Below are 20,126 nucleotides of genomic sequence, written 5' to 3'. Positions count from 1 at the left end.
ACCAGTGCAGCTCGTGCTCATGGCTGCAACCAGCTTCACCCAGGCTGCACAAACAGAGTCAGTGCCAGGAGCAGAGGCTGCACCTGAGCAGCTCTGGACACTCAGACACATCCAGCAGTAACAAAGCTGTGTCATGAGTGCCAGCTCTGCCAGGCCAAGGGAACAGCACCACTGCAGGGGAGAAGGAAGGAGGGAATCAGCCTTTGAGGGCTGATGAACGAGTGACAGTCACCCCATGTGCTGGGTCAGGAGAAGAGAGGAAGGAATCAGGCACAGCAAGAGGTGGAACAACACCAAATCTCTCAGGCTCAGTGGGTGCAGGAAGGCTGGGTACATGGCTCTGAGTAACAAACAGATGGCTAGCAGGGAATCTAAAGCACACTAAGGCAAGAAGCAATAGCAGGGCTGTGATAACAACCCAGGTTTCCTGAATCCCAATCTGGTGCCCTGTTCCAGAGACCATGCTGCTTTGCATATCTCATTAAGACATTTCCTTTTCTGTCTGTACAGACAATGCCTTAAAATCCCAGCATTTTCTGTACTTCAAACAGGACCATTTGGAAATGGTGCCAGTGTCTGAGTTTGCTGATTTGATTTGGGTATAGGGTAAATTATTTCTTTTTCTTGAGGAAGAAGATGTAATTAAGCAGCTGTTAACTATAGCCATATATTTTTCAAGTTCAAAGAATAGATGCTTTCACAGATTAGTCAGGCCTTAACATCTCTGATAAAACTTGGACTGCATCAAACAGAAGTGTCCTGTCCCCTAAGCTGTGGCAAGACCCAATTGCACTGGGCCTCTGTCAGGAATGCTCTCATAAATGAGGGTCACTTGGCCATGAACTTGTTTTATTCCCTTTTGACAAAGAAGAATGGTTGATTAGTTTACCCTGTTTGTGTGCTAGTTTTCTGGTGGGAAGAACTGACAGCACTTTTTATTTCCCTTACCTACCAGTGTTAGTGATTCTGAATAGACCTCAGAAACCCTCACATGCAGTGAGAGAAGGGAAGCCCTGCTGTAATAGAAGACCTGAGCTCTGCTCTGTTCTTCTGTGGCTTGAGAAAGCAATTGTACCACAGCAGAAGGGTTGTGAGAGCAGCAAGAGCAGCAGTGCAAGCTCTACACCAGCACAAGCAGCAGCATTATCCCCTGGATCCCACCCTGTTCCAAGGATAGCTGCACATGACTCATTGTCAGCCACACTCCTTGGAAGGAGCCCCCTCCTTTTTGTGGGTCATACAAGGTCAGTGGCCAAGAAACAGCTCCCTATTGCCAAAGGAAGGTCAAAGGACCCAGGAATACTGATGAGAGAAAGCCATGACAAAGCTGTTGGTTCCAAAGAGCTTAGGAAGCACATTTTGTCATTCTTCACTGAAACACATGCTCCTGCTGCTATGATAATGGAAGGAGAAGCAATGCTGCAGTGAACCCATTCTAGTATGAAGTGAGAAATCTGAGATATCCTTATCAGAGAAATGGAGGAAGCACATGAGTAAATGCTGAGTTTGTGTGAGCTCCACGAGATTATCACAGAGCAATTATGGATATACAGACTATGGCAGCCAGGTCTCTTTTCCATGCAGACACAGTGACCACAGTCTAGACCACAAAGCAGGAATCCTCCTAAAACAGCAAATTAATATATCCAAATTCCTGCAATACTGCTGTATTTGCTGCCTCCTGGATTTGTCATGCTGCAACATCAGCAGGAAACATGACCAAATGGAGAGGGACATGTTCTTCAGCCCTGGAAAATAATGAGAGGTATAGATAAGAGGTACACAGGTGAAAAGCAGCAGCAGTAATAATGACAACAGGACTAGCCCAGGCTACATGAATTAGGCCTAAGAACCTGCCATAGCTGCAGCAGCTGCAGTGCAGACAATTGTGCATCTCCAATAATTTCTTATATAAATCATTAAATATATATTTTTTATGCTGCTGATTGAGATTTTCTACAGAATGGTAGAATGCTGCTTGTTTGGCCTTGATTCAGTGTTCAGCATCTAAAGTCTTGTTGTTTAATGACAACCAGAAAATTTTGTTTGCCAGTTGAAGGAGGTGGAGAGGGGAAGTGAGGAATCAAGTGAAAGAAGAGAAATGCTATATGGAGAATGAATCACATAGGAGCAGATATTCTGGAGTATGGGCTGAGGAAGGGCATATGAGGAGGAGGGAAGAAAGTTCTATCCTGGGAACACAAGCTATCAACTCTAAGAGTGGGCTTGAGAGGGATCTGAAAAAGAATAAAGATGCCTGGGAAGAATAAGCAAATGTAGGAGGCAGGTTGGAACAAAAATGATAGTGAAAGTAGGAAGAGAAGCAAAGGTGAGAAGAGTGGGTAGAGCATGGGAGTGAGCCAGGACAGGAAGAACAGTCACACAGGCACAGAGCAAATCTATACTGAAAAGGCAAGAGCTACCTCATGTCAAGAGAAAAAAAGTGACAGCCATACAGCTGGGATTAACAGTGAGGATGGATGAGATGAGAGATAAGATTTGATCCAGGAAGGAGTAGAAAAAAAAAATTCTATGTCCTGGATGCAGAGGGAATGTCTGTGAGTGTAGAAAGAGAGGAATTATAATAGAGTTGGTAAGACCAGATCTCTAAGGCACTCACCAGAGACTGGGCAACAGGAATGCCAAAGGTAACAGCATTCAGAGCAGGCTGGAGGAGCAGAGGGCTGGATGTGCCACTGTAAGTGGGTCTAGGACCAGACTAAGATAGAAAAGGGTAAATGGAACTATCACTTCTATATCATATATATGCTTATATCATATAAGCAGAAAGTTTGCATGTTCCTCTTTCTCAGGCCTTGGTTTTGGTTGATGCTGTGCTAAATGACAACACTGTCACCCCCTTTTTTTGACAGCAGACAGAGATGCCACACTGGCTTAGTGGGGACCTGAGCTACTGAAGTGTGAAAGGACTGTCACAGTGATGATTCTGCTCCAGTGCTTTTGACTCCTTTGAATCCCAAAAATATCTGGAGCAACAATGGAATTCAACTCAAAAACACAGGATGCCCAGAACAGCTTAGAGCATTCCTTTCCTTAAAATGAAGTGAAATGCAGTTGGAAAACTCAGTACAGATGGAAAACAGAAGCAAAACCTCACTAAGCATGAAACATTACATGATCCCAGCTTATGAAAAGTTTGATATTTCTTTCAAATCTATCTCAAAATCTCTGTAACACTTATTTCTAATAAAGAAGTTCACACCTGTTCTTAGTCAATGAGGGGGCTACAAAACATCTTGTACCTTCATGCAGGCAGCTATTGCTCTTGAAAGGTTCTGCTAGTGTTATAAACCTGGAATGGGACACTCAAATCAGCTGTAAGTAACAGTGGAATGAGCTGCTGTGAAAGCTGGCTCCTGTTTCCTCCTAAACTCATGCTCAGGGATGGTTGTGAACAGCCAGAAGAGGCAGCAAGAGAAATCAAGGCTGGAAAATTTAATTAGCAGGTGAAATGGAGCCAAAGAAATTGAATGGAGGAAAATTAGATATCCAGCAGGTGAAGATTTTAGTGATCACGGGGATTACAAGATTCAATTTATACTGTGCAGTGGGAGCTCCCTTAATCCCTCCCAGGACTGTCTTAGTGTAGGAATCACAACACTCTAATACTACAGAATACAGGTTCTGTCTAGCATTTCACATTGTAGGAAAAGAAACACTACATGAAAGAGAAGGAGCTGGACATTTCTGGGAAACTGAGAAGGAAGATTTTGTTGAGATAACCAGTAAGTGTTGCTGGACATGTATTGGCTGAGATAATTCCTGTTCTCAGTCACAGCATTCTACAGAGGCCTACAGGTGAATTTGATAATATCTCTACAAAAGCTTTAAGGGAAAAATATGCAGAAAGACTCTAATGGCAGTAACTTTTAGGGGGTGCAACTCAGTGTGTTCTACCATTTGGTTTTTATACATTTATTCAGCATTTTGCTGTACATTTGCCTTCACTCAAATAATGGTTAATAAGCCTTTAAATCACTATTTCTGAAGCAAGGCACAAAGTATACTTGACAGATCTTCCTGAGGATATAACTCTGGAGCAAGACTGAGCTTTGTGTGTCTAACACACTCAGGGTGGTGCCAGCACTGCTGCTGGTGTCTGCCAGCCTCACCCCTCCAGCCTTGCTCCTCATTCCCTCACAGATCAGCTCCCACACTCACATTCCATGAAATCTCCCAAATTACCTGGCTGGCTGCACAAGCTCAGTTGAAGTCTGTATCATATAGAAAGACCAACTATACAATCCCAACCACCCCATCTTGTTTTGAAATGTGCAGTGGCATGGTAAAGGAATAAAACCTATCAGGCAACAGAGTTAAAATAAAGGATTCCTAAATTAACATTTCCTAAATAAAGGATGGGCTGTCATTTTGTGGTGTAAAAACTTAGGGCAGAGCAGCCTCCTGTAGGGACAGCCAGGGTCTCTCATGTTTCTGTTGTGTCTGTTTCCAGGTGTTGCCATAGTTTGGATTTCTTACTTACCCCAAGAACCCAGAGTGTAAATATCAGTCAATACAATGAGATTAATGAAGGAAAGAACAGGCAGCAAATGCCATGAGCCTGTGTGTTTGTACCCAAATTCTTATCTGCCAAACCTGCCATGACTCCAGTGCAACACAAAAGCTGCCTGTGAGGCTTAAAAATCCTAAATGAACACTGGTCTGCCCTGCCAAAGAAATAGGCAGGTGGCTCTCTTAAAGGAAAGTATTTTTCCTCAAGACAAAATGCAACAATAGTTGACAGATTTCACTAAAGTACAAGATCAATAATGCCTAAATAGATGGAAATAAGTGTTGATTGTATAGTAATCAATCCTAAAGTTTGTCTGGACTCCAAACCTCTGTCAAGATGCAAACATTATAGAAAAGTTCAAAAACCAGGAGGGCTACAAAACAGATGAGCACAACGTAAGTTTAGGAAGGAGTGCCAGAGGAACGGGTTATGTGATCAATAGCATAAATTTTAATTTTTAGGGAGAAGAGTCAAAGCAGGGCAGGTTCTAAAGAAGAAAAGACAGACACTTCCTAAAGAAAACTAAAAAAATGTTACCAGGGAAGGGTCCTCATGTCCAGGGATTCCCTGGAGCACAAGAACCAGCAGCCCCAAGACCACACACCTGAGGGGGGAAAAAGGGAAACTCAGTGCTTGACAAGGCAGAAGCAGCAATGAGGAGCAGGATCTTTGAGTTTGGGGGAGGAGGGGGACCCACATTTTGCAGGGGTTTGTGTGAGTACAGGAAGGGTTAACACAGCTGCAGCAGGTACAGGCCTTTCACTAAGGATGTGTTCAATATGGCACTGCTCTTTGGACAGATGGAAGGGGGCTTATGTAGACTAGAAAAGGAGAAATTAATTTGACAATCAATCATACTGGTACACATTATTTCACAATTCTTAATCTATGGAGGATCTAGGCTATTATGGAAAATTAAAACCTAAATACATTTCAAGTCATAGCTCAAGCTACTTGTCTTTAGTAGAATGAAGTACTTAATTTCCTGTTTTAAACATTATCAACTTTTTCCCTCAATAGCTTGGAATAGTCAACCACCAGAAATACTACATGCTTTTAAATTATGGTGATGAAAAATCTTTTTGTTTCTCAACAATGGTATGAGATAATTCTGTTAATTCTTGTAACAGTTTCCTACTGACTTGGAATCTTCATTATACAGCTGAGGCAACTGACTGCAATCTACTTTCTAAGCACCATTACTGTGTCAATTCAGCTGTTGTTTGAAATGCATAGCATACATGTGTTATTTAACATTTTATTTCAAACTGTCTTTGTTTCATTATCCATCAAACTGTCTTTCTTGTTTAAGCTCTAACTGTACATAGAGAATTTAAGATATTGACCTGGATATGTTTTTCACTGTGTTTTCAGTAGAAATTGTCATAACTATTCTAAAATAAAAAATAATTTTCCGAGAGAGGGAGCTTTCTAAATAAAATCATCTGCCCATGGACTCTCTATGAAACATGCTCTCAGATTTCCCTGTAATATTAATCTTGCAGAGGGAATTCAGATGTTCTTATGATAAAAAATACCAAATCTATAGTGACAACTAAGTGGTGATTTTCTTTAAAATCCTTTCTTGCTAATCTGATTTCAGAAGACTCTGAAGCACATTTCCAATTTAAAGTATCTTAATGTATCACAGCCACTACATTCTGTGAATATACAGAAGTAGGACCTGTGCAGAAACAAATCAAAGGTATCCACAGAGTATTTCCATATTGGTATCCCATGGGAGGAGAATGATGTAAGTTACATCCTCTCCTGATGCCTCAGTTGCCCCATCAGTAAAGTTATGCCTGGTGACACTCTTTGATTGAAAGACTATTTACAAAGGAAAAGAATTTGAGAACAGTGATTTGTTTTAATTTTTAAAAAATATTTTTACATTAATCAGCACCAAAATTAAAGATTCAGACCTTGAATCTGCAGTGAAACAGGCTGAGATCTTAATGAGTAACTCACAAGGGTTCACCACATACAGCCTACAAATACATCTGGCTATATCTTATATACATCTGGTACATTTTATGCTCCAGAAGCACATATTGGTTGTCTCTTTTTTCCTTTTCCTTCATTTTTGAAAACACAGGTGCCATTTATAGGTATGTTCAAGTAAAGCATTCACACCCATTTACATCTTCAGAGTAAAACTCTGAATTATTCAGCATCTGCCACACCTACAGATGTATCAAAGTAAATACAGGAGGCAACACACTTTGCTGGAAGAGCAGTATCTGGCATGAAATAAATACATTTATATTTATACACACATACAAAGAATGCTGCCTGTCAATAGCAAGGAGGCTGCACATAACTGGTAAGTAAATGAAACTATTCTAATTTACATCATTAACAAGCACTGTAGGACAGGTTGCAGTGAAATACCTCCCTGTGCAGTCACACCAGAAAAGCTCAGATACTCCTGACTGATTCCTGTGTCTGGCATTCAGCTATAGAACAGGACACCTTTTAGGAAACTGAACACCTGCTTCCTGCCTTTTATTCACTGTAATTCATCATGCCACAGCTTAAACACAAAATGTAACACAGCATTCTGAGGCTCCCATCAGTTCCCAGCACCCACCTTGAGACTACCTACAGCTTTACAAATAATAATTTCAGGAATGTATCATCCTCCAACACTTGCAGGTGCTCCCTGAACTGAACAAGCACAGGGGATACAGCAGGAGGAGCACACCCCACAAAGACACAAACACTGACAGGAGTCTCACAGACTTTGTGTACAAGTTAATATACATTTTATTCTTTTTTCATCTCCTATCAGAACTACAGAAAGTAATTACTGAGATTGACTGCAATTTCTTAAAAAAATTCTCAGTCCAAGAATACCCCAATATTTTGATGAATTTTGCATCCAGTACTTTTGATTCCAAAACAAAAGTACGAAACAGAACTGAAAGACCATTTTTTTGCATGAGAGCATAGAAACATCCTTTTAATTTTCCCCTTTACTTTTTTTCCCCCTTTTTAAATAAATCTACTTCAGTGTCTAAAAAGCCCCCCCTTTAAATATCCTTTCCTTTATTCATAACATGGTTTTTTCACTCTTTGGTTTAAAGACTGTATTTGTATCTGAAGAGATACAAACAATAGATACCTCAACAATAAGTGACACAGAACTTTCAAATCCCTGAGTGACTCATGTCAATAGAGAGGTGTAACAGGCATCTCACAAAGCTTCTCTGCAAAGCAGGCAGATTCCCAGGATGAGCACCCATGCACCCATTTCAGTGCATTCTGGCAGCTTATCCCAAAGCATGCTTTAGGTCCAACAGCTGAATTGAAGCACAGCTGCGACTCTTTCTGCCCCACTGGGCAGCTGAGCAGAATCAAACAGCTCCAGATGTACCTTCACAGGGTGTATTCACATGTCCTCCCCCTCCCACCCCTCAGTCATGCAGCCAGCTCTTACCTCAATGGTGTACTGCTCAAAAATCCTCAGCTGAAGGAAAATGTCTAGCTTAATCTTCCTCTCATGGAAGAGCTCTTCCATCTGTACCTGGGCCTCGTCGAGCTGCTGCAGCACGGACTCGATGTGGCTGATGGAGCTGTTGTGAGGGGTCTTGTTGTTGGAAACGGCAGAGTCCCTGCAGCAAGGCAGACAGCAGGGTCAAAGCTGAGCAAGAACTGCACACCTGTGCTCTGCATGCTGCTGAGGAGCAAAGCCAGGCACAAGGGGCTCAGGGAAGGCGTGAGCAGCACTCATCCCCTCTGCCCGCCGGGCCCTGCGGCTCCTGAGCTCGGCACAGTTGGAGCAGGGAACCTCCTTTCTGTGGTGGCACTGTGACCTTACACACTTGGGAGGGGCAGGGGGGCATGGCACATCAATCCCAATGGCTCCCTGGAGGAGACTGGCTGGCAAACACCTTTAATGCCACAGGCTCACCTGCTCCTGCCTATACTTACATAAACTGAGATGCTGTTCAGTCACCTGGACCTTCACAAGTTAAATGCCTGCATTTGCCTGATTACTTACAGACTAATTGAATCAGAATTATGAGTATTTTAGATCAAGGGCTAGGGATGCCTTGGTATCCTCTAGATAAGGTAGTACAGCAATGGATACAGAATACAGTGCAAAAAAATGCAACACACCTTTCAAAAACTCCAAGAGAGATCCTGACTTTTCACTGGGGGAAGTGAAAGGAGATGTGACTATGACAGGTCAGATGCTTTTTGTTGATGTTACATTTTCCATTTACAGGCAGCAGGAGGGAGAAAACCCCTTAACTGGTGGACCAGGACCAAGGGGGAATTTGCTGTACTTGAAAGCTTAGCACAAGCACAGGCAAGTCCTGACAGCTCCTTTCTAATTTGTGTTTTCATGTATATTAATAGGCTCACCTACAACCTGATGTGGCTTCAGCAATTTTTTTTCAGTGACTGTTCTATGGATAAACAGCACTTGCAGATGTAAAGAACTGAAATTTATCCTCAAATGTGCCCTCAACTTTCAGAAGGGCCAGAAATAAAACTCTTAAGCTAAAATTTAATCTTGGCTTTGGCACATTGGCTAAAGCAAGATTTTTGATGCAAGTACTCCCTATTTCCCTTGCTTTTATGGGAATATTACACTGATATTTCCCTCTCCAGGTGTTATGGTTTCTGCCCCACTTTGTCTGTTTTAATATTCTGTTTTAATATTCTATTTTAATATTCTTGGTGATCACAGGGTCTCTGCCTCCACATCAGAGCTGCACAGAGGAAGGAGGAATGAAAATAACTAGAGATTTTGAAACTACAGCTTAATCTGAGGCTGCAGCCAATCAAGTTCTGTTTCCTCCAGTCAGCACCTGTCTTCTATAAAAGGACATGAAATAAGTCTTCACTCAGAAGATTATAACTATTCATATATTATCTAAATTACTCAATGAATTATTCAAGACCGGTGTTGAAAAATCTCTCATGGGATCTACAGACACACTCAGTTTTAGAAATTCTTTTTCATTAAACATTTCACACTTCAAATCAAGCCACACTTGCATTTCAGTGACTGATGCAATACAAAAGTTTAAGAGTAGTAATCTGGTGGTTTTTTAAAGTCTCCTTGGATAAGGTATTGACAACCCCAAGCTAGTCTGGCTTGAAAGAGATCTCCCTTCAGAAAAAAACATTTCTGAGATTGCATGCTTCTGCCACAATATTTCTTGCTTTGTCTGGTGATGAGAAACTCTGGGAAAGAATAAATATAAAACCCTTACTAATCTTTGAAAGGCTATGGATTAGAGTTTTAAAATTCAAAGAAATTATTGGGAAAAAAAAACAAAATAAACTTTGGGGAACATAAAATTGGACTCAGTACATTGATGCTGACTTTGTTTAAAATGAACACTATGCTCCTAAAATCACCTTTAGTGCTTTTACTGGGAGAAAGCTCAGTGAGAAATGTCCATTATCTAAAGCTTATATGCTGAACTATTGTAAAAAAGGCAAGATACCTAACTCTTCACTGACATTTTTTTTCCAGCCACAAACATTTCTGCTTTTCACACCTCACTGGAGCAAGTCATTGTTTTGCCTTTCACAGATGAGCAGAAATATTGCCCCCAGCAGCACCCCTGGACCAGCAGTTCAAAAGGTTTGCTTTGCACTGGCTGCTGAGAACAAGGATCACCTCAGTAAAGCACTGATAAGGAAGAGGGAAAAGTGTTTCCAATGTGAACCATGACATGCACAGAGTTTCTAGGCAGCCTCTTTTATTCCTGATGGGTATGGCTCCTGCTGCAGTCACTGAGGCCCTGAAGACCTGGTGTGCAGTCCCAGGCAGGGTATTTAGTTCAGGCAGCTGAGCTTTTCATTGCCTATCTGAGGAAACAGAGTGCTATTACACAAATGATCTCTAAACCAAACTCTATTCACTTAAAGATAAGAACAAGAAACATAAAACTTTCCAATGCTCCAGTAATTTTGTTGCTTTTAGCCTGTTATGACATGCTTGATAAGATGCTTTATTCTCTTCATTGTTGTAGCATTTGCAATCTTCATCTATTCTCATGGCAGGTACAAGGTGATCCACACTGAAATGCAATCCTGTGTTCAGGAAAGATTGCAGCAGTTCTAGTTTTGCCTTTTTTCCTTTATCTGTGTGTTCTTTACCATTGCCAGCAGCCATGGAAGCTGGTAAGAGTGGGCACACACAGAGACAGCTTCATTGGGTTTTTCCACACTGTTCTGCTTTGAAAGTGTCCAGGAACACATTACCAGCTTTGCAGTTAGTCAGAGTGCTCAAACCAACACTTGAACCAGCTCATCTTGACAGTTCAGCACTGCAAACTTTTGTGTGCATTCAAAGGCTTGGCAGCTGTTCTCTCTGGGTTTGGTATTAACTTCATCAGAACCAGGGGATTGTTCTGCACAAATGTGTTCACCTTGTTCCACCTTGCTTACTTCCCAGAATACAAACCAGACCCCAAACCCAACTTTTCTGTGTTAAACACAGCTGCCAAAAATCCTGCCTTGGTATTTTGCAAACATTGGAGCATGACACTGATTAAAAAAAAGTCTCAAAGCTAAGACCACTGTCACTTTTCCAAGACTGAAGCTAAGAATTGACTATGTTCACGTTAAGAAAAAGCTGAAGTCTCACATATCACCTTGCAGTTCATGACTTCCCCATGCTCCACTGACTTCTCAGCTCCAGATGTTACCCTGGCCACTCTCCACACTTCCCTTCTGACTCAGGTGCAGGCAAAAATCCTTCAGGCCAATCCCACAACCAGAATCAGGACTTTGTGAATATTGACACTTTCTGCAAACCCACAACCACTCCACACTCCACCTGATGGTACAGGGTCCCTTTCAGGCTCCATGGGTGTTCACATTAAAGGGATGCCATTCCAATAGTTGGGAAGAATAACAAAGAAATTTCAGCCCACAATTTTACTGCCTTTTTTTTTTTTTTTTAATGCCCTAAACTTTGCAAACAGTTTCTTTGCAGAAATACCACAACTCCAGTCCCATGCCCTCCCCTGTGTGCTCTCTGGTGTGGCTGCCCAGGGCTGAATGACAATCAAAACCTAGAGCAGTCCTTTCAAATCTCTCATTATTTTTTTTTTCTGACCCAGCAGAGAAAAGTCTGCATCCAGGATGACAGGAAAAAGCTTAGAGGAAAGCTCAGCATATGGCAGTAGTAAAATACTTAAGGACTCCAGGAGGGCTTTTAAGGGCAGAGCTCCACCAGGGCTCTTATTGTCCATTCTATTCTAAAGCAACTTGGGCTTTTCCTGACAGGTTCCTGTCATGGCTCATGACTTTCTGCACATCTCAGGTGGGAAGTAAAAGCATCAGATAAGGAAAGCTGAGGGTGAGGAGGATGATGTCTCTCTCTTGGACTGGCTGGTGAAATGCATAAAACCTGGGATATTTGCATATCATAATGTATACAGAACATGCACACTATGTGCATGTGCATAAGGGCAACCTGTAACAATACAAAGATCTAAATAATAAGTGATGTATTTGACTTGGTTCAGTGCCCAGTAACATCCCTAAAAGACAGGAAAACTTCACTGCTGTCAACAAAGCTACAGGCACAGAAGACCACTGTAACAACAAACGAGAGAGATTTCACAATTACAATTTCTGTATAAACTTACTCTGCAAATATTCATTTAACAATAATTCTAGACTGAGAAAGAAAAAAAATGAAACCATCAAAACCCCAACAAAAAACCCCAACATCTCCCCCTCCCCAGTTCTTGGGGCTAGTCTCTCCATGTATTTTAAATTAGGCAAAAATGAGCTGGTTTAATTCAGAGTGCTAGTAGAAGACCCAGCAGTAAAAGAGCCTCTGTGACACTATGAATAAACCCCACATACACAAAGATAAATAGAAGGGTGCTGCATGCAAAATGAAACAGTGAAGGCTGTTAGACACGTGTGCATTTTATTAAGAGGAATACACTTACCCTACATCAGGAATAACCATATAAATCATGAAGCCTCAGTTCACAACCATTTAACAATCTTCTATAAATACCAACTAAAAATATTCACTTCAAACACATTTGGTTCCATTCACTTCCCAGTGCCTATAAATAATCTCAGTCAAACAGGAAACCAATGCTGATCCACAGACTACTCTAATCAGTCCACACAAATCATTCCTTGTAATTTCAATAAAATACTCAAAGGATCTGAAGAATTATAAATAAGCAAAGAATTAGCAAAGTCTCCCAGTTGATCCTAGCTTGCAGCTCCCTATTTAGGCACCCCTAAAGCACAGCATGCATCAGATTTCTCAACACCTGTGCCCCAGGTGGATGCTTACCTGAGCTGCTGGATTAGATCTTCCCCTTCTTTAATAACATTGAGGGTGGCATCCAGGGTGGCTGTTTGCTGCTGCTGAAACTGCTTGATAAGCTCCTGAACTGCATCCACAGAGTCAGCACAGACATCCTCTAAGAGCTCCTTCTGCAGATCTTCCATCCATGTCCACAGCTGGCAAGAAGGGGAGGGAAATATAAATCAGAGAGGGATTGAGATTTAACCCTTTTGCTCTCTAATTCCAGATCAATAGGCATTAACTCAGGCTGCATATTTCACAGGAAAACTGACCTAAAATTTGTAAATACAAAAAGATACATTTGTTATTGATTCCATTTAAAGCAAGAAAATAAGATTAATATAATTTCATGTAGTTTTCAAAAAAACCCTCAATTTTAGTTTATTATACAACAATAACCAATTATTTTATTCTGATTAACAAGTAACAAATTAAAATCTCCTACAGCTGTCATAACCTAACCCTTTCAGGAGCTGAGCACTGTGAGCTGTTATTAATTTTACATGCAGCTGAAGCCTGTTGCAGGACAGACCTACAATCTTTGGTATGTGTGCATGGTACTGACTGAAGTCTAGCTGTACCTGCTCAGCTATGCCTTCCCAGGGGTCGAGGTTTTGGGGTTTCTTTTTGCTTCCAGCACTTCAACCCCCTCCTCAAAATGCACTCAGACTCTGCATTTTAACTCTGGGAAAATCCAAACGTAGGAGACAGCAATATCACCAATCAACCCCATGCAGATCCATTAATTTTGACTACCAGTTTTAAAGCCACAATCACAGCCACAAATCATTGCAAGTGCTTAGCAGAGAATTTCCAGCCAGCTGTTCGGCAGAGGTCTGGGCAGGGGCAGGAATGCCCCGGCAGCCTCTGGCTGAAAAGGCTTAAAGCCAGCAGAGGTTTCCCCTTTAAGCCTCTGCTGAAAAGTGAGTGTAAAACTGCACCAGCCGAGCTGGCAGCCTGCCAGCAAACCTTAATGATTGCACCAGAGACCTGTCTGTGCCACGCCTGCCCCGTTAACCCACTTTCTGCTGGAAGCTCCGGGCGAGCACGCAGCCGCTGGGCTGGCCCAGGGATGCACAGCCTTGTCCCACAGCGACCTTGGGGGGACGTGAAGCACAGGGGGACATTGTGAGTGGGTGGCAAAGAGCTGGTGAAAATGTTTGTGTTCAAAGCCAGTTGCACTGATCCCCATCCTACAGCATTTCCTCTGAGACTGTGAATTCTGCACGTCCACATTGAACGACAGGAGGATGGGGATCTCTAAAGCTCCAGCTGCCAAAGCTTCTCATTACCAGGGCCCACACCTAAGGGCAGTCACTATACACACACTACTTCACGGATATTACCCTAGTCCAAATCAAAATCATCAAAATTAGAAGCTGTACCATAACACTCATGATACCAGAAAAGGGAGAGCCCAGTGCCTTTTGCTCTGTTCCCACCTCTGCTACTGACTCCTCACTTGAGAGACTTACAAAAACAAGTATTAGAACATATGCCTTACTTGCAGGCTTTTCAGAGTCAGCTTTGAATATTTTGGGTAAATGCCTCTGTTTATTCATAAATATTATAATCATAATGGCCTGCCCAGCTACTGGCCTGAAACAAAATGTCTTTGCTTGGGATATTTACATATTTTCACATTCTTAGGAAAAAGGCGTAGTATAAAAGGGGAACTATTAATCAAAGAAACAAATGTAAGTGCATAGGCATGAGAAATAAGTGAAAAAATGAAAACATATTTCACAAGCCAAATAGAGAGCTTTTTCAATTGGGGTTTGAGGTCCATGTGCTGAACTTTGGGAAGCTACCATAAAGGAAAATGAACTGGTGCCTTTATATGTACATTATATTGAGAATCTTCCTGGTTTTGATCCAATCCTTGCACCTACTCAAAGAGTAGGGACAGCTGGACCAAAACAGAAAAAGACCTGGTTGTTCAGGAACATTATTTCTGCTTATCAGATCTTCAAGTAATACAGCACTTTGTAAATACAGAAAAATAGCTATGAGTATAAATCATCCTTCTTTCTGTTTGAGAGGGAAAGCCAGTAGCTTTTTAGCTTCTTGCAGTTCTTACTGCCTTTTTCAACTTAAAAAAGCTCAGGGAATTTTCTTTAGAAAAATGAAAGTGAAATTGGGAATTTTGTTCATTGTTAGGAATCTGCTGTTTTCTTGAAATTATCCAGTTAGGGCAGAGAAGGAAGTTGTTTCCAACCTTCAGAGGAAAATCTAGTGCTCAAAAGTGTCTCCAAGACCCAACTTTTCAGAAGGAGCATTGGACATTTAAGACCTTACTCCACTTTTTGAGTAGGCTTCTAAATCAGTTTCAAAATACTTAAACTGTATTGTATTCACCTGGAACTGCAACACTTTTTAATTTCAGAGAGCACTCAAATATATTAACTCACATTAGCTTCAGATGTTTCCATTAATGACCTCTGACTGTAAGGATTTGCATAATAAAATCTATCAGAATCTAGGTCATCCTTGACTCAGAGGCCTTTAATCCTTTAGACTCAACCAATCCCTGGAAAACCCTAATACAAAGAATCAGTCAATAGTAATAAGATTAGGAAGATCTTTCAGGAAAAATTCACCATAGGACCCTGATTACAAAACCTCCTAGGTTATGTGCTAGAACTAATAGCACCTGAAATAAATTGCTACCAAGCCCCACTTGTGAATGCCACAACAATGAAAAAACCAATTCCATGTCACTGCAACATCACAGTCAGAAGAGCAGTAAATCACAAAACAGAAATCACATCCTGGTTGTCACTGCTCAGGAAAATCAGTCCCTCTTAGGACGTGATGTTTCATTCCAGTGCAAGTATTTGACTGATTAAAAAAAAAATCCTGACTATTAAAGCCCCATATCACTGGATACCTTGTGCATTTCCAGTCCATGCTGTGACCTACTCTAAGCTAGATAGTTTAAACCAAAGAAACTATTCCCATTGAAATCTGACACATAGCACAGCACAACTTTTATTTCATATCTGCAGAAATTGACTTATTTTATTCTTACCATGAACAAAATTTGAGAGCACTTGTCCCATTTACATACAAACTTCAAACTATTACCAAGGTACCATTTGATCCTATACAGGGAGCACATGTAGATACCTGCAGATATTCCAAATTTAGAGGTTTTGCACATCCACCTGTGGTGACTTCTACTACATTTGCCATTCATGCATGTGTCCAGAAAAGGAGATAACCTCAGCATTACATTACTTAACAGGTACTAAACAAACAATACAGAATCCTAGAAAACAATACAGAAATATCATAAAAGTAAGTTCTGCTTTTTCTTCAACTGATCTATGCTTTGGTATGATTAATTGGATATGAAGAACTCAATGCATTAGTGGTAGCACCTGAATTAAGTCTATCAGAGATCTGACACAAACCTGATTCTTGCAAACTACATGTAAAAATGTTATAGTTGTTAGCTACCAGAAGCCTCTGGTAAATCTCTAAGATATTAATGCTGAGGGTTCATAATAGCTCCACAACTGAAGCTTTATTTATCAAGGTTTTACACAAGAAAACTAATTCTTTGATTACTAGGACAGTGGGAAAGAAGAATGACACCCCTCCTTTCTTTTGGGGTAGTATCTGGTGCCCCTCATATGTTTTGAGAACTTTTGCATCTTTCTTGGATACGAAACACAGGCAGTTTCCCTCCACCTAAGAGACAATACAGCTCTTTATTCCCAGCTACTTCATCTGATGTAATACCCTTCATTTTGCTCAAGTATTTAGTGAGACCATTTAACTGGAGTTCTGAAGGACACCTGTGTTACCTAAAAAATAATGCTTTTGACTTAGAAAAAGAAAACACTTTAAACAAAATCTAAAACCTAAAGAGATTACTAAGAAAATCTTGCCTGCATGATTGAAATAACTATTAAACACCCAATGCTTGTATGCAGCTATTTGTAAATGACAGAGATGAGTTATAATCCTCTCAAAAGCAGTTTAAAAGCACTGAGTTATGGGAGCAGTGCAAAGAACCAGTTCAATCCAGGAGATTTACTGCTGTACAACATTTTTGCTAGTCTTCAAAACAAGGATGTTAATAGAAACAAGCAACTTCCCCAGGTGTATGTTCTACCCCTTTACTATGTCAGAGAAGCATCATGTATTGCAGGGCAGGCCACCAAAGGATGCTCACGACAACTCAGGAAGAGAATATTCACCACAGCAGTGAAGACTAGAGAAGAATGCAGAATTCAGAACATGCAGGGACCCTGCTGACACTCCATGAATTGCAATGTGAGTGTTCAGAAAACCAAGAGCAGGCTGAAGAAAAAAACCCAAAACACACAAGCAGATTTGCTGCAGAGACAGATGTCCATCAGCCCTATTTCCCCCTGCTACTATGCCAGGCTTATACAAGCCAATTCTATGGCAATATTTAGCTTTACCATGATGTGCACTAGGAAGTCACACAGGTACCAAGTTCAGGTTAATTTATGGCAGAATTTCAGTCTGCGCTTGTGTTAAGGAATCTGTTTAAATGCTGTTGTGCATCCATCTTAACCGCACAGCCTTTATTAAATTGTCCCCACACCAACATGGTGGTGAATATAAAACTTTACACCACAATTAACCTTCATCAGCTGATATTTATTCACACTTAGAATGCATCCAGTCCTGTTTCAGTTGAAAGACCTGAGGGTTGTTGTAAACTGGAAGCATATTTCAGCAGCATTGGCTGAAGTCGCAGTCAAGCACTCAAGAAAACGTCAACACAAACACAGAAAACAAGCTCTGTAATGATGAGCTGCAGAGTGACCTCAGTGTGTCAAGCAAAGTGTCACATACTGGCAGCACACCTAATAAAAGGTGACAGGATGGGATATGACCAGACACTACGTATGAAATGTCACAATATACGACTTCCATGGTAAGACACAACTCATGAGACTCCCTGCTGCAAGACCCAATGTTGTCAGATACCACCAAACTGCTTGGGAAGAAATGACAAGTGGAAAGGGAACATTCTGTGAAAAAACCCATCTGATCTCTCCCTAACCTCTTTCTTGCTTTTTTTCCTTTTCCTCGCCAATTTCTTGACATTCATCCTTGTTTGGGCTGCATCTGGTGCTTCTGTAGGCTCAGGCTTTTTAATTAGTAACCTTGCCTATGGCAAAAGGATTTGTACTGCCTAAACATCTGACGCTTTTTCCAAGTCCTGCATGGACCAGATTGTTATAGCACAAAATAATCTCCTCTCAAGGGAAACATGATTTGGGTAGCTAGGCTTACATCAGGGAGTGTGTAGATCCCCAGCCCAAGGTCATGTAAATGTAATTCGGGGACTATTTGATCTAGAAGAGAAAATTGATTTATAACTGAAGAATCAAATGTACATGTTCAATGCTTCTTCTGCCAGCATCATGGATTGTAAAAACATGTTAGTCTTCTAGTATAATTTTAATATGTTATTTGTAATTAGGAATCTGGTTGTAATTAACTTCAGTAACTGTAATAATCATGTTCTGCACTTGATCATACTGGTTTAGAAAAGTTCTTCCTACATTGAAAGATTTAATCAGTTTTACACCAGTGTGATACAGAACAATTGGTGTAGGAGAAGCCTCCCACACTACAAATACAAAATCTACTAAAAGAAATGCATCCTGTATATTGTTAATTAGTTCTAAACATAATTTCTCAAATGGAAGCTGCAGCACCTCTTTCCTCAGTGCTTTTTCCAGGGACTGGCTATCTGTCACTCACAGTCTTACCCTGATCTGCTTTGAGCCTTTTGTGTAACTTTGTGCACTATGTCCTGGAAATTGCAGAAATAAATAATTTGTGACGATTCTGAATCATTCTGAAACTTGCTAAGGACTGGAAAAACTGCATGACTTTTCTTTAACCAGTCAGTCTTGTTGCATCCATTGACTTCAGCCACTCCATTGACACTATTTTCAACTAGTTAAAAAGACTCCTGTGCATAGATGTACTGAAGGTGTACTGCCACTGGTCTGTGACAATGCTGGTGAATAGCCTGAAAAATGTGGATAACAAAGTATGAACTTAACTGAAGTCTACAGGAATCCTTTGGCTGGCACAAAGTGGAAGGATGGAAAGAGCTTCTCTTCCATGCACAGGTTTGACTTCCTGACATTTGGTTTGTGGCTGCATTTACAAGCATTTAATTCTCATTACTTTGATTCTGTCTCTTTTACCAATCTTTTGCCATCACAGATGGCAGAATTTTATTCACTAGTGGTCTGGCTGTGCTTCAAACTCCCCTGCTCAAGAGCGGGATGTGCTGCCAGAATAGCACAGTTCTTTTCTTTCTCAGCTACTTAATCCTTCATGAAAAAAACTTGCTTCTGGGCAACAAATGGACAGGAAAGAAGGGCACCCTGTACCACCCCAGCTGTCCTGGTTCCCCTTTGACAGCTTTACATACAAGATTTAGCTCTGCAAAAAAAAAAAAAAAAAAGCACCAAAGTTAGTGGCTGGTGAATGTTGTCATTTGGTCCAGGCCACAGTCTGCCCTCTGCAGTTGGAGGGGAATTTGATTTTATTTTGCTGCTTCATGGTAATTGATCAGAGTGTAATTTGATACAGCTCTCACAAAAATAACAGCTTTTATACCAGCAGAGCCCTCTCCACAGGTACAATTATGAGAATGATAAGCTGGGAGGTGATCTGCCTTCTCCAAGGAATCTGCCACCCAGTCAAGGGAGAGCACACACATTACTGTATGGGCACCTCTGGCAGTTCATTTCTACCACCAATTTCTGCCTGCCAATTCACCTCTAGTGGGAATAGGAGAACATTTAGGAGCTGAGCACTTCTTGAAAATACCATGCCAACACAAAAACCCAGCATTTACTTAGAATCACAGAATCACAGAATCATTAAAGTGGGAAAAGACCTTTAAGATCACTAAATCCAACCATCCACCTATCACCCCCACTGTACAGATTCAGCTCCCAGCAAAAATCATGGTCACACTAATAGGAGACATAAACCTGATGTTTCACAGCCCTACTGTGAGAGGAGAGACAAATACTTTCAAAGTTCCATTTTGCATGCCCTTGTGCATCTATTTCAGCTGTTAATATTATCCCAGTGAAGGACAAAATTTCTAGCTTTTGAACAAGGTACGCAGTGCTTCATTCTAACACTGAAAATGCTGGGGTGTGGATTGGCCACTCAATGAATATTTTATGTGCAGTGAGACAGTTTGGGACATTTTAATGTTTTATGCTTTCATTTTTTTTTTTAAATCTGGACATAATA

The 20,126-nt window shown here is 41.0% G+C and overlaps 1 protein-coding gene across 3 annotated transcripts in view; it reads right to left on the bottom strand.

Annotated features, from left to right (window-relative positions):
• The window catches only part of KALRN (kalirin RhoGEF kinase), a 455,469-nt gene that overhangs the window by 164,790 nt on the left and 270,553 nt on the right, over positions 1 to 20,126 (bottom strand). For all 3 annotated transcript variants that reach the window (XM_056495829.1, XM_056495830.1, XM_056495831.1), the window contains 2 exons: positions 12,834 to 13,003; positions 7,977 to 8,151 (listed from right to left, as the gene is read on the bottom strand). In XM_056495829.1, coding sequence (XP_056351804.1) covers positions 7,977 to 8,151; positions 12,834 to 13,003 — 345 coding nt within the window. The remainder of the gene's footprint in view (positions 1 to 7,976; positions 8,152 to 12,833; positions 13,004 to 20,126) is intronic.

Source organism: Oenanthe melanoleuca, chromosome 7, assembly GCF_029582105.1.
Source record: "Oenanthe melanoleuca isolate GR-GAL-2019-014 chromosome 7, OMel1.0, whole genome shotgun sequence".
NCBI lineage: Eukaryota > Metazoa > Chordata > Aves > Passeriformes > Muscicapidae > Oenanthe > Oenanthe melanoleuca.
Note: the sequence above shows the minus strand (reverse complement) of the source record. Positions and strands in the feature narration are given on the sequence as shown.